This window comes from Podarcis filfolensis (genome assembly GCF_964270895.1).
Source record: "Podarcis filfolensis genome assembly, chromosome: 6".
Taxonomy (NCBI): Eukaryota; Metazoa; Chordata; class Lepidosauria; order Squamata; family Lacertidae; genus Podarcis; species Podarcis filfolensis.
In genome coordinates this window covers 23,672,288-23,696,712 of record NC_139609.1, presented here as the reverse complement: position 1 = coordinate 23,696,712, position 24,425 = coordinate 23,672,288, and the positions used below count along the sequence as shown (strand labels likewise).

General features: G+C 44.5%; 1 protein-coding gene across 1 annotated transcript in view; it reads right to left on the bottom strand.

The window, feature by feature from the left end:
* DPH5 (diphthamide biosynthesis 5) overlaps positions 1-24,425 on the bottom strand; it is a 30,962-nt gene that overhangs the window by 3,937 nt on the left and 2,600 nt on the right. The window contains exons 4-7 of the mRNA XM_083620524.1: positions 17,748-17,856; positions 12,645-12,765; positions 4,951-4,990; positions 2,206-2,309 (exon numbers count right to left, since the gene is read on the bottom strand). Coding sequence (XP_083476650.1) covers positions 2,206-2,309; positions 4,951-4,990; positions 12,645-12,765; positions 17,748-17,856 — 374 coding nt within the window. The remainder of the gene's footprint in view (positions 1-2,205; positions 2,310-4,950; positions 4,991-12,644; positions 12,766-17,747; positions 17,857-24,425) is intronic.

Below are 24,425 nucleotides of genomic sequence, written 5' to 3'. Positions count from 1 at the left end.
CCATTTGGAGAACCATGGAGAATATGCAAGAGAAGCTTAGACAGGGCTGCAGTGTGGGGAAGATGCTAGTATGAGGGCCGTGGGCCAAGGGCCTTCTGGCGGTTCCCTCATTGCGAGAAGCAAAGCTACAGGGAACCAGGCAGAAGGCCTTCTTGGTAGTGGTGCCCGCCTTGTGGAATGCCCTCCCATCAGATGTCAAAGAGATAAACAACTACCTGACATTCAGAAGACATCTTAAGGCAGCCCTGTTCAGGGAAGTTTTTAATGTGTGACATCTTAGTGTATTTTTGGTCTTTGTGGAAGCCGCCCAGAGTGGCTAGGGAAACCCAGCCAGATGGACGGGGTACAAATAAATTATTATTATTATTATTATTATTATTATTATTATTATTAGACTGAGCTCAGCATTTTTGTGCCCTCTGGCACTCTTCAGTGTTATGTGTGCCAGACGTGGTTTAGTCATGCTGGCCACATGACCCGGAAAGCTGTCTGCGGGCAAACGCTGGCTTCCACAGCCTGGAAGTGGAGATGAGTGCCGCACCTCATAGTTGAATTTGACTGGACTTAAGTGTCCAGGGGTCCTTTACCATTTTTTACCTTACTAAGTATTGTAGTTTTCCATGTATGAGACAATGTTTTTAAATTATAAAATGATGTTTAAAATTGGGGATCGTCTTATACACGGACAGTGCAGGGGGGGATGGGCGATTGGTTGCAGCCACGAGCAGGAGATTGTCAGCGGTGATTGGTGGTGGCGGCAAGGTCTGCTGTCGATTGGCTGCTGCTGCGACAATTGGGCGGGTGATTGGTGGCTGTGGCAAGACCTGCTGATGATTGGCTGCTGCTGCGACAATTGGGCGGGTGATTGGTGGCTGTGGCAAAACCTGCTGATGATTGGCTGCTGCTGTGACAATTGGGCGGGCGATTGGTGGCTGCTGGTGGCGAGCGGGCAGACGATTGGCAGCTTTGGCGACGCGTGCGATTGGCAGCGTTGGTCAGGTGGGTGAGCAATTTTTGGCAACCCCCCCCCCCATAAAAGCTCAACAACTCTGGGCAATCTCCCCCCATTTTCTTAATCTGGAGTCCCCAAAAATAGGGGTCGTCTTATACATGGAAAAATACGGTAAATTGTGATTAATATGAAGGTATTGCTGGTATCAAAACTTCCCACAGGGAAGGGTAAGTGGAATGTGTTACGTAGGAAGGCAAAAGGACCCATGATATGCCTGCGACGTATCTGCAGATATTGTTAAGTTCTGCTGCATCCCTGCATGGAGCCTGATTGGATCAGAGGCGGATTTAGGGATGCTTGACCAGATCACCCGCACTGGGCGCTGAGCCAAGAGGGCGCCGCAAACATGACTTGGAACGGAAGGCAAGAGGCGTCTGTTACTGCGCCAAATTCTGGCGTCACATAGGATGCTGCTGAAATGTGAAAGCCCAAAGTCCGCCACTGATTGGATTGCTATGAGTTGTGTGTGTCATAGTTTTATTGACTTGCCTCCTTCCAAACAGGGCTTGTTTAGAGAGGCCACTCCCGTGAGTATCTAAGAGACTGATTCCACTGATAACGGCTAATTCTTTCATATCCTTTCTGGGCTCTTAACTGTGCCTCCCGTTTTGTTTCAGAAAGACAGTGCATGTGAGCTAGCCGGACTTTGCAGAGCGTTTTGTCATTGCTTCCAGCCAATCACTACTTGGCCATTTGATACCCTACAGCCCTATGGAAAGTCTCTGCATTTAATTAACCAGCGAGAACTCCTAGATCCATCGAAAGTTGACTATTAAGACAAACTTTCCCAGGATCAATGTGCCTCCGCTGTTTCTGCAGCAACTAGTAGCTCCAGGAAAAGCACGTACAGCGAACAGAGTAAGGTCAAAGTGATTCACTCTAAAGTATGTTCATATGGGATTTGCATTTCTTTTTTAAAAAACCAACTGGTTTGTGGAGTTTGTGGCTGGTTTGTGTGCAGGCCAACGTTTTGTGGCTACAGCGCTCTGCCTCCGGTCCTGCTTGAAGTTCACTTCACTGTGGCTGATGAACCACAGCGAATGCTTGGCCTCTGTAGGCAATTTCCAGCCTGCCAATTTCAAGAGGGCCCACATCTCCATCACAAATTGCGAGTTATTTGATGCTGCAGCGGTCTGGACAAAAGAGGGGAGGGCCAGCCTCCAAATGCTAGCGGCCAGAGCTCACGTGCGTACCTGGTTCTTCGCCTTGTAGCCGCCTGTTTTGCACAATAGCGAGAAGCTGCTCCGCTGCCTGGTTCACGCTCATATACCTGGGTGGCTCATAAATCTTCTTCCCCCTGATGGAAGGAAAGGTACGGTAGTCTGGTCAGCAACTGTCCCCCCTGTATCCCAGTCAAGTAGTGGGGTCCCTGTACAGTAAAGCCAAGCTGAATTTAACACGGCTTGCCCAAAATGGTTAAGCTTCAAGATAAAACTTTCTTTGTTGCATCAAACCAAGGTCTCACATTCACTCTCTGGAAGCTCTTAAGAGGGGCTGGCAGCCAAATGGCTCTCAAATGTAATAATAATAATAATAATAATAATAATAATAATAATAATAATAATAATAATTATTATTATTATTATTTTTATTTATACCCCGCCCTCCCCAGCCAGGGCGGCTAACAAGCAATAATAAAAATAAGTTGAATGAATACAACTTAAAAACAAGATTAAAATACAACATTAAAATATTGAAACATCAAAATATTAAAATGCAGCCTCAGGAGAAAGGAAAAAGAAAAAAGAAAGAGGGGGAGGGAATCAAATTGGCTCCAAACCAAAGGCCAGGCGGAACAACTCTTTCTTACAGGCCCTGCGGAAAGAAATCTGATCCTGCAGGGCCCTGGTCTCATGAGGCAGAGTGTTCCACCAGGCCGGAGCCAGTGTTGAAAAGGCCCTGGCTCTGGTTGAAGCTAATCTAACTTCCTTAGGGCCCAGGACCCCTAGAGTGTTGCTATTTATGGACCTTGAGGCTCTCCGTGGGACATACTGGGAGAGGCGGTCCTGTAGGTACGAGGGTAGAGGCCCATTTAGTTTAGACCCTCGCTAGAAGCCTGTGCATGTTTTGTCTCATCCATCATGTTTTTGGCAAGGAATACACCGCAAAAAGGAGGTCTACGGGCAGTCGCTGATGAGAAGCAGGCGAGTGTTATACGCGCTGCCCTCTGATCAGCTGGAGACATAAAGCAAACACTTCCAAGATTTTAAACAGCCGAATCCAGGTGTATGTTACAGCCACAGGAACAGCAGACACTACTAGCACGCTCTTTTTGTGGCGTCAGCATCCCAGAACTGCCGGCTTGCAGAAGAAGCGTCTACCAACAATTAAGTCGGTCGGTGTTGATGAAAGTCTCCTCTGTGCGTGTGCTGTGAATCAGAGCCACTGCGTGGCTGTTTTGAATCTTTCAAGCTAGGAATTAGAGCCTACGTGAGTAAACTGAAAATGCCCTCCTCATCTGAGAGGTGCCACATGTCGCGCTGCCTCCTCGGCACAATCACAAGTCACGTATATTTTGAGACCCCTGCTAATCTACTGTAACTGCCGAGATACATCAGAGAGCACGCTATCCGTGCCAAATTGGAAGGGAAGCCTGTGTTTTTCTACCATATACTGTATAGTTACATAATTATAGACCCCAAAGCCAGCTCTCAAAGGGTTGTTTTCTGCAAAGTTTGCCAGCCCTGGAGTTGGCAGGAGCAAAGCTTATGAAGAAGTTCCAAGGTAAATTTCCACCAGAGATTGTCAGACTCCGTGGATGTGGATCTAGACCAAAGTGAGGACGTGTCTGGAGGTGATCAATAGTTCCAGTGGAGAGGAAGGAGGAAGCTGACTCGACTGATCTCTCCTAGATTAGAAATACTGAGCGATCAGGAGAAAAACGAAACTAATCAAACCTTGGTTCCTGAATGCCTCTGTTATCGTACGTTTCGACTCCCAAACGCCGAAATCCCGGAAGTAAGTGTTCCGGTTTTCGAATGTTTTCCAGAACCCAAACATTCAACACAACTTTCGCTGAGTGCAAAAAGCTCTTGCAACCAATGGGAAGCCGTGCTTCAGTTTTTGAAAATTTCGGAAGCCAAACGGGGTTCTGGAATGGATTTTGTTCAAGAACCAAGGTGCCACTGTACCACAGATGAAATTACTATGGGTCATAGCTAGCTAGTCTAACTCTGGGCACTTATTACTGGAGATACGGAGTGCATATGGAACCTGAGAAACTGAACAGACTTATTAAACCATGAGCTTTGCACTAATCTTAAAAAATTATTCATTAAATGCTAAAAGGCACCAAGACAACCATCACCGCTGCTTTGCCACATGAGCCCCATCCTGCAACAGAAACACCGGAAGCTGCTTACACTGACTCAGACCGCTGATCCCTCTAAGCGTTATCTATATTGACAGGCAGTGCTAGCACGAAGAGTTGCTTTACATCATTTAGACGCTGGTTCTTGCCTTCACCTATCCCAGTGCTGCCTCAAGCAAGTCACTTCATCCTGCGGGATGGACTGCAGACAAAACCAAACTGGGTACCAGCAGAGGGCACTTCCTCCTTAAGTCTACAGAGATATTTTGGCACCCGTGTTCACCATTCATGTCCACCGTTTAAGCAGGATTCCTAAACCAACTCCAATTCTTAGTTAAGAGAGCAAGCCGGATGGCCTAAAATGTGATTAGTATGGCAGCTGATCGGTCCTTTTAACTCAAGGGTGGGGGCCCATTAGCCATGCTGGGTTGGTGCTGAATGGGAGTTGGGAGTCCAGTAACAGTTTGAGGGCTACTGGCTCCCTCCACCTCACCCAACCACGCCTTAAATTGAAACATGGAGAAAATCTTTCTCTATACCATGGTTTTAGTATGCGTTTCACTTACATGCCAGCACTAAGCTGTGAATTATCAGTTGCAGACCACACACTTTTGAAGAAACAACTTACTTCATGAGATTCTCCAGCGATTGTTCCTTGACTTTAATGTCTGCAGGGAAACAAAACGGGACATACACTTTAAGTCAATTGCCTGTGTATTACTTTCACAAGCATTAAGACGGAGAACTTTTTTTTATTGAGCTGCGTTTGATATAAGAAAGATATCTCTCTTTCATGCACACCCAGAGAGCCAGTGTGGTGTAGTGGTTAAGAGCGGTAGTCTCGTAATCTGGGGAACTGGGTTTGCTTCCCCGCTCCTCCACATGCAGCTGCTGGGTGACCTTGGGCCAGTCACACTTCTCTGAAGTCTCTCAGCCCCACTCACCTCACAGAGTGTTTGTTGTGGGGGAAGAAGGGAAAGGAGAATGTTAGCCGCTTTGAGACGCCCTATGGTAGTGATAAAGCGGGATATCAAATCCAAACTCTTCTTCTTCTTCATGTTGACTGTGCCAGCCAGTCATCATTCCATTTCCCCCTGTGATACCCATTCAGCCATCATTCCAGGGCTGTTCTTAGGTTTTTCTCTCTCCCCCAAAGGCTCTGTGTAGTTCTGCAAATCCCAAGCAGCCCCAAGCCTCTTAATTGTTCCTGATCCAGCTTGGCTGGTCCTAATTTGGAGATGCATGGAGAAGTCTGCAGCTCAGTGGTACAGCATCCATCTTGCATGAGAAATCTCCCAGGGTCAATCTTTGGCATCTCCAGGACAAGTTGGCAGGGAACTGCTGCCTGAAACCCTCCAGTCAGCCAGTGTGGCTCAGCTAAACGAGCCACTGTTGCGATGCAGTGTAAGGCAGGTTCCGGTGTTAGGTACCCACAGACTGAGTTCACTATTAACATATAAGACTATGTTTAAGACACTATCTATTATACATAATTCATTGCAATGGTTTTTCTTCTTGTGGAAAGTGACACAGCATCCTTTAATTGAACTCTCTTAAATACACATCAGCTGTAGGAAGTTAAAACTGTGATTGCAGCCAAGAAACAAGCTCTGTTGATTTTTTAGGGCAGACTTACTGCTACATGAGCATATTTGGGGTTAGAACGGGCGAGATCAACGAAGGCGTTTCCTCTCGCTGTCTTCTAAGTGGAAAACTATGTTTTGTATCGTGCTTCACTGAGGAGATGAAACTTTTTGAAACTGAACGTCTATTAAGTTAGAGCGGCATGAATGAGCTATGGGCAGAAACCCAGGGGCCTGGACATGCAAGCCCCATTAGTTGTGCCTTCCTGTCTCCAATCAAATAACCCAAAAAGACTCATGGCAAGCCTTCAACCACATTAGTCACCTTTTCCTATTGAATTAGGTGGACTGCAGATTTTGGTAAGATGAGCTCATTTCATTTTGTTGAGCACTAACTCATTCTCTTGTATATTTAAATATGCAGCTGTGCCTCTTGTCTTTCCATAAAGTTCCCTAAGCTTAGAAGTATTCAGATCTCGGTAAACCATCTCAAATAACAAATCTAATTTTTGTTAGGGCTTTGAAACATTGTGCGGCAGATTTTTGTCACTATTTCTATCACTGCCTTTTCTCCTGATGAGTTGCAATGGCTATGGTTCATGTCCATTGATTTCAATGGGCTTATGCCAAGTATGACTTGGCTTGATACAACCCAATGTGTTTCCTAGCTTTTGCAGTCTCGATTCTCCTACCTGGAATTTCTGCTTCACTTTACATCTTTCGCCCAATGCAAACCTTCAAGTTGTACACAAACAAGAACAGAACAGGCGCAATACACAGGAGAAGGCATGCAAGTCCCAACAAAATTCAAGACAAAGGCGATGGTTAAAAGAAGATGCGGCCAAATTGTAAATGCTAACAGTCAGGGAGTGACATCTAACTAAGCCATAGTCAGAGCAGACCCACTGCAAATTAATGGGTATCCAACTCCGTAGTCCTGTCAGCTCAAGGCTTTCTTCTTGTGCAGTGGGACTTTCCTCTCTTCTCCTCCCCCTCCATCATTCCCAAATTTGCTCTGGAGACTTGGGAAATGCCTAGGATGGATTTAGTAGGCATGTAGGGGTGGGGAGAAGAGGTGAAGCCCCATGGCACAAGCAGAAATCCTTGCACTGACAAGACAGTTACTTCACACTACTTTATAGATAGAAGCTACAGCCAAAGCAATTTCTTCCAGCCACATCTCTTCTTCTGCTACTGAAGTTTCTTAGTTGTTGTTTAGTTGTGTCCAACTCTTCGTGACCCCATGGACCAGAGCACACCAGGCACTCCCGTCTTCCACTGCCTCCCGCAGTTTGGTCAAACTCATGCTGGTAGCTTCGAGAACACTGTCCAACCATCTCGTCCTCTGTCGTCCCCTTATCCTTGTGCCCTCCATCTTTCCCAACATCAGGGTCTTTTCCAGGGAGTCTTCTCTTCTCATGAGGTGGCCAAAGTATTGGAGCCTCAGCTTCACAATCTGTCCTTCCAGTGAGCACTCAGGGCTGATTTCCTTAAATGGATAGGTTTGATCTTCTTTCAGTCCATGGGACTCTCAAGAGTCTCCTCCAGCACCTTAATTCAAAAGCATCAATTCTTCGGCGATCAGCCCTCTTTATGGAAGTTTCTTAGTACCTTCTAAAATTGTATGTGCACAATTGCCCCACTCTAGTTGCCCCAGCATGCACGGTTGAACGCAAGAGCGTCCACATCTTGATGAGAATCTGACTTCCCAAGCCTAGTTCTTGATCCCGCAAGCGCTGTGTGCTAAAGGGATTTCTCCAGCTGCCTCTTTACTCTGCAATGCCAGCTGAGAGGCAACAGGAGCTTATGCCTTGCAGATCAGCAGGCAGGAAATGGCCATTTACTTTGCAGTAAAGGCTTTGCTTTGCAGCAAAGTGCTGTTTCCTGCCAGCCGGGTCTGCGAGGCGAGCTGGGCCGTGCATTCTTGATATATTACAGAGTGACAAAATATGAAACCTTTGTCTCGGTCTGGAGTCCATACTGGTAAGAGACAAAGTATTGATATATCGTCCACAACTTACTTAGGATCTTGTTGATCCATGGCCTTCTCTGACATGTTCTCACCACCACCAATGGCTGAACACCATGGCGCTTTCTATGAGCATACCTGCAATTTATTGCTATGAATGCCAATATCAATAGACCTTTCCTTCCACCATCTCTCTATGGGAAGTGAGCTAGGATCATAATCTTTTTCCTGCCATTTATACACAGTGGCAATTTCATTTCATTCAGTCAATTGCAGTTTTGATTTAATCTGTATCCAGCAAACACACTTTCCACCAGCTCCTCAATTAAGTGCATTTTAATATTTAAACCAACGGCCGGAATGTCTCCTTCAATAACCAGTCACTTGACAGTGCAAAATTGTTGCAGAGACAAAGAAACGCAGGAACAGAAAGAGGGGAGCAGAAGAAGCCCTAACTTGAATGTTGTAAGATTTTTTGCATCATTTATTTGAAAAAGTCAGCAGGTAATTAAAAAACAACCCACAATAATGCTTGCTTGTCAACTCTCCCTTCTTGCAGTTCTTAAAGAATGGAGGGGAGAGAAAGGATCAATGAAATGCAAAATGGACAGATTAAGCTGTATGGTGAGGCCATGGTGACATTTCACACTGGTGGCTGGGAGCATTTAACACCTATTAAATCCACTTCTCTCTAAAATGCATTCCAAAATCCCCACCGTATAGGTTTTCATACATTTCAACAGTTAGAGAAGATTTACAATCAAGTCCTGATGTACAGACAGCTTCCAGACGCCAATTCCAGGAATGCATGAAAATTCTGCACGCATGTTCTGACTTGATTTATAAACTTACTATATGCTGGCGCTGTGTATATTATATGCGGGTGGTGCTGTGGTCTAAACCACAGAGCCTAGAGCTTGCCGATCAGAAGGTCGGCAGTTCGAATCCCCGCGACAGGGTGAGCTCCTGTTGTTTGGTCCCTGCTCCTGCCAACCTAGCAGTTTGAAAGGACATCAAAGTGCAAGTAGATAAATAGGTACCGCTGCGGCAGGAAGGTAAACGGCGTTTCCGTGCGCTGCTCTGGTTCACCAGAAGTGGCTTAGTCATGCTGGCCACATGACCCGGAAGCTGTCTGCGGACAAATGTTGGCTCCCTCGGCCTATAGAGTGAGATGACCGCCGCAACCCCAGAGTCGTCCGTGACTGGACCTATATGCCTATATGCTGGCAAAATGCAGCTCTTTCCGGTGTGCACATGGAAATCGCCTTTTGACTTGGGAGGTTTTGGGATCCTGGCTTGTAATCAAGGAGAGCAGTGGTAGCCACAGGGGCGGTCTATGCTTGTAGGAACCCCAGTAAACAGTTATGTCCCATAAAGTATCTGGAGTGTCCTGTAAACTCGTAGAAAACCTGCTTTAGCACTGGGAGAATAGTTCCGTTCAGGCTGCAATCAAGGATCCTGCCAGTCGGAAGAAACTCAATTCTCCCCGATCAACCTCAATATCTAAACAGCACGGAATGATCTAATTGCTTGCAAATTGCATCAGTCTGATTTCCATCCTGATCAAAATTCCATATGTGATTGAATGCATCTGTATAATCTCTACCTCTCTCGCACACTGGAGGGTTTCATGCAAGGCTGGATTTAGTCTGAAAAGCTCTGTATGATTAAAATAAATCCTGCCCCAGTGCAGAGACTGTGGGATCGCCTCCTGTTTCTACTGATCAAGCTCTCCTGCTTTTAAGAGTAGAGTGGAACACAACCGCTTACGCTATGAAGCTTTCCCCCTGTTTCTCCTCATGCCAGGAAAAGCTTAATTTCCTTCTGTTGGAGCTGCTGCAAAAGACACAGTAAAAATCCTGGCGGTCCTAGTAAAGAAATGAACTTGCTAAAACTTCCTTTTCGCTGGATGATGATTGCAACTTAAGACCTCAAAGCCAGGAAGCTGATGGCATGGGCAGGGCTCGTTTCCTTTTCTCGGTGTTAACAGACAACTAAATGATCACCGGGCTAAGGACCAGTTTACAGAATTCAGCAGAATCTACCGGTTAAAAGCTTCTGCTGGACTGTTTTACCTTTGGGCTGTGACAGTGGGGTTGGGATAGATGTCTCCCAAAGGAGAAAAAGCACAAAAACCTGTACATGGAAGAAAACCACAACAACAGAGGCAGAGGCTCAGCTCCATGACATGCTGTTTTCCTATGTCTAGGGAAGGGTTTGGGGGTTTTGCTCAGCTTTGCTATTTCTTAAAGATGCAATTGCTGCAGGTAAGAATAAAGGCAGAGGATGCGTAAGGCGGTGGACTTTTGAGTCTACTGTTTGATGCTGTTGCTTCTGTGTTTGGACAGCAAGGCAGAGGCTATCATGGAGGAGAAAGCAATCCATGGCTACTATCAATGCTCTGCCTCAAAGGCTGGAGGCAGTGATGCTTCTGAATGCCAATTGCTGGAAGCCAAAGGAGGGGAGGATGCTCTTGTTGCTCAAATCCCACTTGCTGGTTTCCCATAGGCAACTGGTTGGCCCCCGTGAGAAAAGGCTGGGCCACTGCCTTAATCCAGCAGACTCATCTCATGTTCAATCAGCGTATAGAGGGGAGGTCCAAAAAATATCTACATGGTGCCTAGGGAACAACTTGCACCTTAATATCAGCAAGACAAAGGAGATGGTGTTGGACTTTCGGAGGAAGAGAGGAGAACCAGCCCCACTGTACATCGGGGAGGGCAGTGTGGAGAGAGTCTCTTCCTTTAAATTCCTAGGAGTTTATCTCAGTGAAGACCTTACTTGGAAAATAAATACAACACAAGTGGTTAAGAAAGCCCAACAGAGACTCCATCTCCTCAGGGTATTGCAAAAGAACAATGTCAATCAACATTTGATGATCTCCTTCTACTGGTCCACAATAGAAAGTGTCCTTTCATACTGCATCACAGTGTGGTATGCCGGTTTGACATCATCGGATAGGAAGTGCCTACAGAGGGTGGTGAATACAGCACAAGATATTATGGGCTGTCCTGTGAATCCGCTGGATGACATTGCGGAAGAACGTTGCCTCAGGAGAGTGAGGAAAATTCTCAGGGATGAGTCACACCCTGGCCGGCACTTTCTTGATCTCCTGTCCTCAGGCAGAAGATATAGAAGCATGATTAGTCGCACCAACAGGGTAAAGAACAGCTTCTATCCATGGGCTGTTAGGCTGTTGAATGAAAAAGTAACAACAGGGCAACTGACTTTCGGGTTTGGTGGGTGTGCGTCAGTAAATGAGGGGAATTAAGACTAAGAGAGCTGAGTGGGGGGTGCTCGTGTAATCTCACTGTATACAAGTTGTACAAGTGACAATAAAGTATTTCAAATCAAATAGCTGCTCAGCTACTGAGCGTTCTAAATAATGCCGGCTGGTTAAGTGTGATATAAGGAAGTGGTCCTTCTCCTACTAAATTAGCAAAAATGCACAGAGCAGCTACAAATATTTGTTGGAAGTATAAAGAAAAAGGAGGCACATTCTACCACCAGTGCCGGATTTACGTATAAGCTAAACAAGCTATAGCTTAGGGTCCCACTCTCTTGGGGGTCCCAAAAAATTTAAGGGGGGAAATAAACCTGGATGTACATTTCCAAAATAGAAGATAAAAAACAAATAAAATAAAACCTACATACAGCAACAGTGTTTTGTGTTGTGTAGGCTCCTGTGATGTAAGTAATGGGCCCTGCCTGCTAGCCTGTTTCCTAAAATATCACTGGTTTGCTCATTTCTATGTACAGGGTGCCTACATTCTGCATGGATTGGTTGCATGGCAACATGTGCAAATGGCTTGAGATACCTGTTAGGTCCATAAATTACCATATAGCATATATTCAACACAAAAAACAGCAACATATAAAGGGCCCCATTATCTTCAGTAGCATAGGGACTCATCAAACTGAAATCCGGCCCTGTCTACCACATGTGGTGGACGTGCAAGAGAACGAAAGCATGTTGGGAAATGATTTATAATGAGTTGAAAAAAATGTTTAAAATAACTTTTGTGGGGAAAAACCAGAAGCCTTTTTTACTAGGAATTTTCGGTTCAGGAATACTGAAGGAGCAGAAAAAACTGTTTATGTACGCAACAACAGCTACAAGGATACTTCTGTCCCAGAAATGGAAGGAAGACAAAGTCCCTACCAGAGAAGAATGGTTAACAAAAATGATGGACTATGCTGAAATGGCGAAAATGACTGGGAAGATCAGAAACCAAGAAGACATCAAATTTAATAAAGAACAGGGAAAATTTGTAACTTGTTTAGAAGCACACTGTAAACAATTAAAAACATTGGCAGGATTTTAACAAAACTTGCAATGTAACAAGAACTATGGTAACAATTGACTATTAAGGAAATATGGAGGACATTATACAATGCAGTTGAAAGAGAATAACCATGGAACCCATGGAGGGGTAGAGGGAAGTCTGGGATTCAGAAAATCCTATTTGTACAGTGGTACCGCTAGTTGTGGACTTAATCCGTTTCGGGGGTGCCGTTCGCACCCCGAAAGTCCGCAACTAGAGTGTCTCTTCTGCGCATGTGTGCGGCGCGATCGAGCGCTTCTGCGCATGCAGCGAACCCGTAACTAAACACTTCCAGGTTTGCCGCATTCGTAAGCTGAAAGTCCGTAAGAAGAGCGGAACGCAACACAAGGTGTGACTGTATATGATTATGATTTATATACTAATGTAAATATTAAATGTAAAACTGAATAAAAATATTTTTTAAAAAAGAGGATGTGGTCCTTACCAAGCAAGCAGAGGGTGTGCATGCCGTTTCTTCTGTTTTTGGCTATTTTGTCGTAAAAGCTCTCGGGCTTCCATGTATCGGTCCAGAAAACGACAGACACAACTTCTCCGAAATTGTAGAGCTGCCATGAAAAGAGGGAGAGGTGGGGAGATGATAATGAGAAAGACACCTATCAGAATAAAGACTGTAGACACAAGACTTGACATGGCATTATGCGATGTGCAATATAGAGAGGTTTTGATGGGAAGGGCCAAATCTCAGTGTTTGGTATCTCCAGATGGCGCTGGGAGAGACGGCTACCTGCTTTTCCAAGTTGAATTCAAAAGTGGCTCATAATAACGATAAAAGGATTGACAAATTAAAAACAGCAATGCCCCCGAGGAATGTCACACTGTGGTCTGAAGTGGCGGCGAGGCTGATAAAACTGTTTTTTTAAAAGAGAAAAATCAGCGGTTGCTTGATAGTTAAATGCAAGATTCACCAACAACTTAAAATTATTCCATCACACCTTTGCAGAAGATAAATGAGCTGCTGCCACAGTGTATGTATGTATGTGTGTGTGTGTGAGTGAAACGCTTGTTCCAGCCTGAGTTCAAGTCGTACCTAAAGCCCTGTGTTTCAAGATTCCAAATAGGATGGTAAACACACTTTTTAAAAATAAATTATTTTCGACATCACAAGCTGGCACGAAACGTTTACAAAAGGGATTCAAAAGAAAATGAGCTGGTTGTGAACAGTGCCCAATGCAAAATAGCAGAGGAAAATGGTACACAAACAGAACAAAGATAAATCATAACTGATATTTTGAGGTAGTTTCCCCCTGCCTTCAGGATCCTACGACCTTGCACATTTCACAAAATAAATTTAAAGTAGCTGTTTGTGTACAAGTCTTAAAGAAAGTCTTAGGTGCCTGGGATCAATAAGACTAGTTTTAATGGATGAGGGGTTTTGTTCTAAGAAAAACTTGCACTTTTTGGTGGAGACATTTGGGCTTTGTAAACATTGAAAGAAAGAAAAAAACCGGGAAAGCACCTCAAAGAAAACAAAACAGGATCCAGTGATCTCTGATGTAAAACTTTTTTTTTTCCTTGTAAGTCAATATTTTTCAGAGTAAAATGCTCCTTTGGGAATTCCAAGTTGAACCTTGCAATGATTTGACATGGATGTGGAGAGAATAACATTTTGCTCCCTCACTTTTTCATGCTGGTTTTTGAGTTGCTTAGATTTTTAAAAACAGGGTGCTTTTGAATCTTAACTACTTGTATCCTTCTCAAGTTCCAAAAGGAGTCTTTTACTCCCAAAGATGCTGAGTTTTGCTTTGTAAATATCACCTTAGTCGAAAGACTTGAAAGCCCGTTTTTCTATGTATGATTTCAGGGATATTCAAAGCTACTCCTGCTTATTTAATTAGGGCACAGTTAGGTTCTGACACCGTCCTGGGCTTAATACAGATTAGGATGCTGAATCGCTGGTGCAGAATAATTCATATAGATAAAGATAAGGCAGATCTTCATGTGTCTGAGGAACAGATGGTGCGAGCGCTGGACAGTTTCTAGTTTCAAAAATTTTCTGATGTATTACTGCATTATGGATTCTCGGTGCAGGGGCTGAATTCATTTGGAAATGTAGCCAGAAGCATTCCCTTGAAAACAGAATACAAGAAAGTTTGTTCTCAACTCTGTTTTGAACAGTTGGAACCAATGGAGAGATTTGGGAGCATACCAGCTCCAGGCAAATTATGTATTTCCGAAGGAGCAACACTGGTTATATTCTTGAACGCAAACTTTATGGGCAGCAACTGATTTCAATGCATTATTCTTAAATTGTTGGATCCAAGATCTTGAAGCCGGGGGGGGGGGGGATGTTTAAAGAAATTGAAGTGTTGGAAAATGAAAGAAAAAAATATGATTTTTATTACAAGGCTCAGAAGATAGTCTCTTTTGCTGCAAAGGCTTATAGCAGGCATGGCCAAAGTCCGTTTTGGGGGCCTCGTGGCAGTATATGTTCTGGGGTAAAATCCTTTAAAAAGCTCAAGAACTTTGAAGGGCCACTATCTGACTGTTGATTCCGGACCCTAAACTGTGCTTTTATACTAATTTTCATTTTTTCTGTGTATATTGTAATGTTATCATTGCTATGGCCATCGGCTAATGCAAATAAAGTTCTATCTACCTCAACAACTTTGGGGTAAAATTGTAAAAGAAGCTCAACAACTTCAATCCTAAAAAAAGCTTAACAACTTTGGTCGGCCCTCAAATCATAAAATAATCTGGCCCTCTTTGAAAAAAGTTTGGGACCCGTGGCTTACAGTCTCATGAAAAGGGATTTGGAATTTATCTCAGCTAATGCCTGTTGAGTTTCTGAAGTCATATATTTCTCCTATTTTTAGTTTTGTTTCTGAAAACATTTTAACTATTTTTGGTCCCTTATGTATATTTTTATGCGTAGTTTTTAATGTGTTTTATTTTGTTTTACTTTTTTTTTATCTTGACGCATCCTCAAATTTTATTCAGCAGAGCGTGAGGCAGCTCACATGTCAGTACTGTGGCTCTTTCATAGATGAGGCTTGTTGGTTGAGCGGGCAGCAATGGGGAACCTGTCCCCATTCAGAAGTTGCCTATCACCCCACGCGGCTAAGTTAGAACGTTTATCTTATACACCATTGGTCCAGCGACGTCCCTGCCCCTTGGTCAATGGTTCTTGCTCAGTCAATGATTCTTGGAATATTACACAAGGCGTCCTCTTCAAATACAACACTTGGGTAATCCAGAAAGAGAATGAGAAATCCAGATTTTGCATTTCACAACCAAAATAGCCCTGCCAGTAACTTGCGGGGACGGGTGGGAATTTGCTCAAAATACAACCAGGAATTACTGTCAGCTGACCACTGCATTACTCCAAATAAGGGGAAAAGTCAATAGGCAACGTTTAACCCTTTGATTCATACTCGGCTTGAGTATTTTAACTTTTGAGTATTTTGAGTATTTACCTATTTAGGTCAAAGGTCTCCCCGCCCCCTGTTGTCTTTTGCTGAATCCCAGACTTGATCACAGTCTGCCAAAGCGTACAGCTATCAGTTCCTTCGCGCTGGGTCAATGAAAGTGGTTTTAAAAATCACGAGACAGAAACAAGCCCATGCTCCAATGCTCAGTCCACAGAATTCTCCGTCACTCCTGAACATTATTCAGCCAGGCCCCATTGTGATGACTTTGAACTCTAAACACATGCAGCTTAGAGAGCCACTCGGCTGCAGCCTTCCCAAACAGACGCAAGCCATCAGCTTAAGCTCCTTTTCTTTAAAAAGAAAAAGAAAAACCTACAAAGGTGTTTCCTGTTTTTCAGTAACCAAGGCCAGACTAATGGAGCAGGAGTCTTTTGCATCGACGAAATCAGACTTAAACTAAAATGCAAAAAAGGAAGTCAGCCCTTATTTTATGAACATCAAATTCCTATCGTTTAAGAAAGCGCCCCTAACTTTTGTTGTTTCAAATCTATCGGCACAAGTCAAATCCACTGATACAAATCAAATTTGTCCCCGGCATCTGACACTCGCAGGTATACTGTCACTGATAATGGAGGCTCCATTTAGGGGGAAGGGCTAGGAGCCGTTGACAGACCCATCCCTCTGCGGATTTCTCCAATGGTCTAAGCCCACTTTGCAAGCTACCTTCCCTGGGGACCATTGCCATGTCTCTTGTGGCAATTTAGTTTGGCGCTATGTGACATGGAACCTTCCCTTTCCTTTATCTGAAACGTAGTGGAAATCGCCTTCTAAGGATGAAAAGTGCAATAAACCCACCCTTTGTGGCTCGTATGTGTACCTGAGGCTCAGCTGTTTCTCAGCTCCAGCCCCAGATGCAACTATACAAATAAATTCTTCTTCTTCCTCCTCTTCCTCTTCCTCTTCTTCTTCTTCTTCTTCTTCTTCTTCTTCTTCTTCTTCTTCTTCCCCTTCCCCAGCTTCACGACACCCAGTGCGGAGAACCTCTCTTAGCCTCTCCAATATTTGCTTCTGGGGAGTGTAGATGTGATTTAAATCATGATTTAAATCACTAGTCAGTAAGACTTGATTTAAATCAAAAAAATTTACAGAGAGACTCATTCTTGCTGGTATAATCTTAATATTTACAACCAGATGAAGGTTTCATTTTTGGAATAATAAATTTTCAGAGTAGTTTTTACAGTTATATCAAAAATTACTGATTTGGTTATACCATTAGAAATACATAGACAGGTGTTTATATTTGGACAACTTTTCTGCTGTACTTTATTGGAAGGAGAAAAATAATCATTTCCTTAATAACAATTTAAACGATTTATTTAACTAAAACAATAACATCATAGCATACGTATCCATGTTTGTTAACTGATGTGATTAAACAATTTTTTGTTAAAACAATGCCAGACTGAGTTTTAACACACATGAAAAACTCAAAACAAATCCTTATTTCCTGATGAATAGCCTTTGGACTATACTGTAACTTAAATAGAAAACTATCTTTAGAAAGATTTTTGCTCCAAAAGCATTTTACAGTGGACCCTCCGGATAGGAACTTAATTCGTCCCGGGGGTCTGTACTTACCCCAAAAAGTTCGTATCCAGAGGCACCGCTCCTGCACATGCGCAAAGCGCAATAGAGCACTTCTGCGTATGCGTGAAGAGCACTTCTGCGCATGGCGAAACCGCACTTCCGGGTTTGCCGCGTTTGCAACCCGAAATTACGTTACCCAAAGGTAACGTAACCCGGGTACCACTGTATTTTAAAAATCTGATTTAATTTTTTTTTAAATTTGACTTTTTTATTTTAATTTTTTAAGCCATTGATATTTATCCACCGTTTCCAGGGCATACAGAACAGCATTGCCCACATTCATAAAGCTTTTACTTCTTAGAAGCTCAGTTACATCATGCTGTTTTATAAAAAAAGGAGAGAGAAAGGAAACGCCACAGAAAGTCTGGCCACAAAGTGTGCAACTCCTCACAGCTGTTTCCTACAGATTGGAAGGCGTGCCTCAAGCCCGCGCTCTGCAGAAACCTGTTCAGAGAAGTAAACAGAGTTGTGGTTTCCCGCTGCCGGGATGCCACGTGCGCGAGAGGAGTTACCTGGAGGCCGCAACAGCCGACGGCGTTGAGTATGGAGGCATTGTGGATGACTCTGTAGGGCACTCCCAACTTCACCGCCCGGAGGACGAGGTCACTGTGTGTAGTCGCCCTGCAGTAAGGAGGGAGTGGGTTATATGGGGTGTACAGAGGGCCTGAACTGGGCCTCACTGACTTAAAACAGCCTTCCACAACCTGGTGCCCTCCAAACGTTCCTTGGATTCCCAAATTTCTATCAGCCCCCAGCCAGTACTGACCGATGGGCAGGGATGATGGGAGTTGTAGTCCAACAAAACATCTGAAGAGCACTGTGTGTGTCTATTATGTGTGGGGAGGCCGTTTAAGAATACAGTGGTACCTCGGGTTACAGTTGCTTAAGGTTACAGACGCTTCAGGTTACAGACTCCGCTAACCCAAGAAATTGTACCTCGAGTTAAGAACTTTGCTTCAGGATGAGAACAGAAATCGCGCCACAGCAGTAGCGGGAGGCCCCATTAGCTAAAGTGGTACCTCAGGTTATGAACAGTTTCAGGTTAAGAACAGACCTCCATAACGAATTAAGTTCTTAACCCAAGGAACCACTGTACTTCTACCCAGTTCTCTTTTTCTTGAAAAAGAGGTGCCGGAACTCGCCATGAGTGAGTTATCTTAGAATGGCAATGGCGCCCACCTGAGAGGTGCCGTAACGGAGTTCCAGTAAGTTCTGGTTGAAAAAAATGTCCTGCTTCTACCAAACTTCTCACAGCTACTCAAATAAATAAGTGCCTGTACGCATATAGGAAGCACAGGAAGTAAAAGAAAAAGAAAAAGGAAGAGGCGAACTCAAAGTGCTGGAGGAAAAGAAACACTTTTTATTTACTGCAATTAAGTGCATTCCTCTTTCTTCAGACCTCAAGGTTGGTTCTCCTGTTTCGTCCTTTGCGAAAGACACATAATGCATCATACACAAACAAGCAAAGATCCTGAGGGTGAATCTGTACAGTGGTACCCTGGGTTACAGACGCTTCAGGTTACAGATGCTTCAGGTTACAGACTCCGCTAACCCAGAAATAGTACCTCGGGTTAAGAACTTTGCTTCAGGATGAGAACAGAAATTGTGCTCTGGTGGCACAGCGGGAGCGGGAGGCCCCATTAGCTAAAGTGGTGCTTCAGGTTAAGAACAGTTTCAGGTTAAGAATGGACCTCCAGAACGAATTAAGTTCTTAACCCGAGGTACCACTGTACACTTTTTGACCGATAAAGCCTTAAACGGCTCAGGACCAGAAGTACAATGAGTTAAGACCAGACACAGGTTCTAAGTTTGCAGTCAAGACACTTTAGCAATGTAACCATGCGGAAGGTGAAGGAGGCAGCTTTTTTTGCAGTTTAACTTGAATAACGCTGTAATAACGCAGTTTTGCCTGCTAGTTAGACATCCGCTTCTTTTTTGCCTCTTACAGAAGATTGCAGAGCATCTTGCTGACTGGCAAACATCAGCAGGCAGAGCAGCACTGGCATAACTCCCATCCTCTTCTTAATTACTGTGCAAACGAGCCGTTGTGCAATTGTAAACGAGAAACTTTGCATGCATGCTCTAAACTTGCACCAGTATGCCAAAGGGGTTTTGTTTTCTAACTGTTCCCATTTGCTATTGAGGAGAACTTCGGGAAAGATGGATTGTCACCCCTCAGGAGTGCTAGATCTGTACTGTATATGCCAGACAGACTTCTAACTTTTTATTTTTCCTTTAAAAAATCCACTCTCTTTAGTACAGAAACAAATGGTTGGGCAAAGTCAAGGGAAGAGTACTAGAGTGGACAAACAGCATGCAAATTAAGGAACAGATTGATGGGCATCCCCTGTTGAAAGCAGATTGCCATCCTCACTTTTGCTCAAAAGGGTCGTCTGAATCTATATGGCCTGCCCCATCTGAACTATTTTGTGGGGTTGCGACGTTTGCAAGGCAGACCCATCCAAAGATAGCTGCCAAAACATAACCTCTCCCGCAGCATCTATGATTACTGAAAGCCCCGACTTTGTAAATGTTGCTGCTCAAGTATTCATCAATCATGTTCACTGCATTAGGCAGCCGGGTGTGGAAATGCATTTAAATAAGAAACGCAAAGCTGAACAATGGCTTCAGCTGCCCTCTTTTCCCCAAGGTATCTTAGTTCAGTGCTGCTCATTCCATGGAGGTGAGCAGGCAACAGAAACAGCATCTGGTGGGGGAGCATGATTAAGCAGCCCTTTTCCAGCCACAGGCACTGAATTTCCAAAAGCGCCCCAGAAAGTCTCTCTCTGCCTAAACCCCGCTCCTTTCCTAACATTTTGTGTCACTTGGAGTTTTTAGACACTAGACAAAGGGAACTGGATTTACAGCTTTTCCCATAGAAGGTCTGTGGTCACTTCTTGATTCTAGCTTGTCACCAGAAGCTCTGGTGGCCCAGTGGCCCAGAATACTGACTGCCAGCTATCGCTGTTCCTGGACAAGGTTTAGCCCGAAACTTAGGAACGTCCCAGCTTCACCACCACAATGTGTTCTGTGTGGAGCTACCCTTAGAGATGGCACGGTGACTATCTGTCACTAAGCCCAGTTCAAGGGGATGATTTTGACATAGGTAAAGGTAAAGGGACCCCTGACCGTTAGGTCCAGTCGTGACCGACTCTGGGGTTGTGGCGCTCATCTCGCTTTATTGGCCGAGGGAGCCAGCGTACAACTTCCAGGTCATGTGGCCAGCATGACTAAGCTGCTTCTGACGAACCAGAGCAGTGCACAGAAATGCCGTTTACCTTCCCGCCGGAGCAGTACCTATTTATCTACTTGCATTTGGACGTGCTTTTGAACTGCTAGGTTGGCAGGAGTAGGGGCCGAGCAACGGGAGCTCACCCTGTCGCGGGGATTCGAACCGCCGACCTTCTGATCGGCAAGTCCTAGGCTCTGTGGTTTAACCCACAGCGCCAGCATGGAGACAATCTGAAAAACCCTGCTACTATCCTTCCCCTGAGCCACAATTTTAGCTGAGATTCCTGCATTGCAGGGGGTTGGAGTAGATGAACCCTGGCATCACTTCCAACTCTACAATTCTATGATTAGCCAGGGAACCCCTAATAGTTGAACCATCTTTAGTGTTATACTTGAGCTTGGAATAGGGGTTTCTCTGAAATCAGACAGCAAAGGTTCTGGCGACAGCTCAAACTATTTCTGTCCTTTTGGGCCTTTGAACAAGAGTACTTTCCTGTTGATTATAACTGTTGATCAAATACAATGGATACCGTGATTGCTTAGCACAAGGAGCTTTCAATAGATTTATTCTTGTATGGCAGCCTTTCTCAAACTTCGGCTCCCAGATGTTCTTGAACTACAACTCCCAGGACTGCTCAGGACTGCAATACTTCAAGGATTTGCCTCTTTCCATATGAACCTACCCAGACCCTGAGATCACCTTCTGAGGCCCTTCTTCATGTGCCTCCTCCTCGAGGGTGGCAACACGAGAACGGGCCTTCTCTGCAGTGGCTCCCCGTCTGTGGAATGCTCTCCCCAGGGAAGTTCATCTGGCGCCTTCACTATACACTTTTAGGTGCCAGGCAAAAACGTTCCTTTTTAACCAGGCCTTTGGTTGATTTGATTGACATCCTATGCCCTTTTAAAATGTGTTTTTTTGGGGGGGCTATCGGGTTGTTGTTTTCATTTTTATTAGGTATTTTGTGGTTTTATATCTTAATTTTATTCTGTGAACCGCCCTGAGACCTCCAGGTATAGGGCAGTATATAAATTCAATAATGATCATCATCATCATCATCATCATCATCTCTGACCACTGGGCTGACATGCAAAAAATATTTTTGCTGCAGCAGTACAAAGGCGCAAAATTTCAATAACATTGTTACTTCCATGAATGGAGTAATGACTTTAGTCTCTCAGCCTGGCATCATCTGCTGTTAAGTACCAGCTCAATTAGAAAAGAGGGGAGGAGGAAAATGGTATCCTAATATTCCCTAGTGGTATATTTACATTAATTACTCCCCCCCCCCCGCTTGACACATACATTTCTTTATAAGGAGGGTGCCCTCTCATGATGTGCACGGTGATTACGTTTTCCCAGCCCCCTCCGCCCCCCGCGGCTAACATGGCAATATTAATTTTGAATCACCAGCTGGAGACAAAAAGCTTGTCTCCTGTATGGCTTGACATTACAGATTGATGATGCTTGACTAGCTAGGGCCTCCTTGCAGCAGAAAGGTCTGTGGCTTCCAGGGGGAATAGGAAAACAGAACTTAAGAGGCTTAATAGACCAAACCGATAAGGCCTTTGCCACAACCCAGATGTCCGCAGTATACATTAGAAGTGTGTGAGGAACATCGCAGCACCAAAAGCAAACACATGGCTCAGAGCTGCAAAACGTAATTGAACCGAAACCGCCTTTCAAACAAGTATAATCGAGCATCTTGGGCAACGAATAAGAAAAGCCATGCAGGGGGAAATCCAGTCAAATTGCTTTTTGGACAATTGCCACGGATTTTAGGGCTGTCACCTCATTATTGATGGGACAGTTTATATAGGAATACATGCCTTCTGTTCACTCGAAAGATGTGCTCCGTATTTTGGCAGACGGGAGATTCCTGATCTACTAACCATAGCTAGGAAACCAGGGGTGCACCATGGCTAGCTAGCATCCTCTCCAGTGCTTGAAATTTGCCAGGCGCATTTTGCACCTGGCTATCTGCTACTTGCGACCAAGGGAAGTTGCCCGGGTGCCAGAACGGTGTCTGACGTCTCCACCATCTGGAGGTGCATGCCTGGGGATCTGCACAAATCAAAATGTATTTCAGGAACCAAAAAGTTGCATTGAAACATACCACTTTTGAGCCATCTGACCCAAAAATGGCAGCCAGGCATTCTGTTTTGATGACTGTAAGCCTGGTTTAATGAGCCATTTGGCGCCTAGCTTATATATCTGAGTTTCTAACACTGGTTAGCATGCACCAGCCCGATGCACGTGAATAATAATCCACAATAAGACAGCAACCCTGGTTTAACATGACCTATGCTTCCCCGCTCCTCCCCTTCTGTGGCTTGGCACAGACAAGGGTCAACACTCACTGGATTCACTTGGAACCAAAGGTCGAAAATCCACTTTCAAACGCTGGTTTCAAATTCAGGTGAGAGCCAGTGTGAATGCGCGGTTGCAGCATGCTTAAAGGAACTGTGGGAGAGAGACAGAAACTTGTGCGAAAGGTGAGAGGAGGAGCGTGCGAGTCTATGGGATGTTTGCGTCAAGATGTTGCATTTACTTGGTGCAGATGTTCATTGCAGACCTAACATAAGCGTTAATTTCAGTCGTATAAGCCTGGGATGGGCAGAGTTCAGGCTTGTGGGACCTGATTTGGGTTTTTGTTTTTTTCAACTAGAGCTTTGAGGTCCACCACCTGGAACCAGGAGCAAAAAAGTAGCTCGAATGGATGGGTAGATGGATGGCCACCTGTCATGGATGAGATTCCTGCATTGCATGGGGTTGAGCTAGACGACCCTTGGGTTCCCTTCCATCTCTACAATTCTATGATGCGAAGATTTAAAGGAGGCTCTGAGGAATTTGTGATCGGGACCAGAAGCATGTTCGTAAACCCTTTCAAACCCTTCTTCCCCCTGACCTGCTGTCCCCATACTTTTAAAAATAATCTCAATTAGGATGTGGCAGGTTTTTTAGCTGTTGTCATTGTTGCTGTTATAATTTCACTTATTCACCTTGCCGACAAAGGTCCGTATGGTTAAAGCTATGGTTTTCCCAGTAGTGATGTATGGAAGTGAGAGCTGGACTATAAAGAAGGCTGATTGCCAAAGAATTGATGCTTTTGAATTATGGTGCTGGAGGAGACTCTTGAGAGTCCCATGGACTGCAAGAAGATCAAACCTATCCATTCTGAAGGAAATCAGCCCTGAGTGCTCACTGGAAGGACAGATCCTGAAGCTGAGGCTCCAATACTTTGGCCACCTCATAAGAAGAGAAGACTCCCTGGAGAAGACCCTGATGTTGGGAAAGATGGAGGGCACAAGGAGAAGGGGACGACAGAGGACGAAATGGTTGGACAGTGTTCTCGAAGCTAGCAGCATGAGTTTGACCAAACTGCGGGAGGCAGTGGAAGACAGGAGTGCCTGGTGTGCTCTGGTCCATGGGGTCACGAAGAGTCGGATACAACTAAACAACAACAATAACAACATTCGTAACTTTTAAAAAAACAAACCGGAAAGTAACCCAAAGCGTCTTATGAAATAATATAACAGCAAATCCAAAAAACATCATAGCATATATAAAAAGGCAGGTCTAATACAACTCACCTCACTAAAAATAGGTAAGAGGCCACAAGTATACATAATACCCTCTAAAGACTGGGTAAAAAGAAACACTTTGGCCTGCCGCCTAAAAGTTGCTAATGATGGTACCAGGCATGGTTCTCTGGGGAGGGCATTCCACAATGGGGGAGCCACCACTGAAAAGGCCTGTTCTCGTGTCACGTTAACCTCTGCACCTCCCTTGCAGGTGACAAAGGTCCTAGACAGAGGTGGTCCTTGAGGTATTGGGGTCCTGAGTTGTATAAAGCTTTATAGGTCAAAACCAGCACTTTGAACTGAGCCCGGAAACTAATTGGCAGCCAGTGAAGCCATGCCTGAACTGTTGTTATAAGCTCAAACTGTCTTGCCCTGGT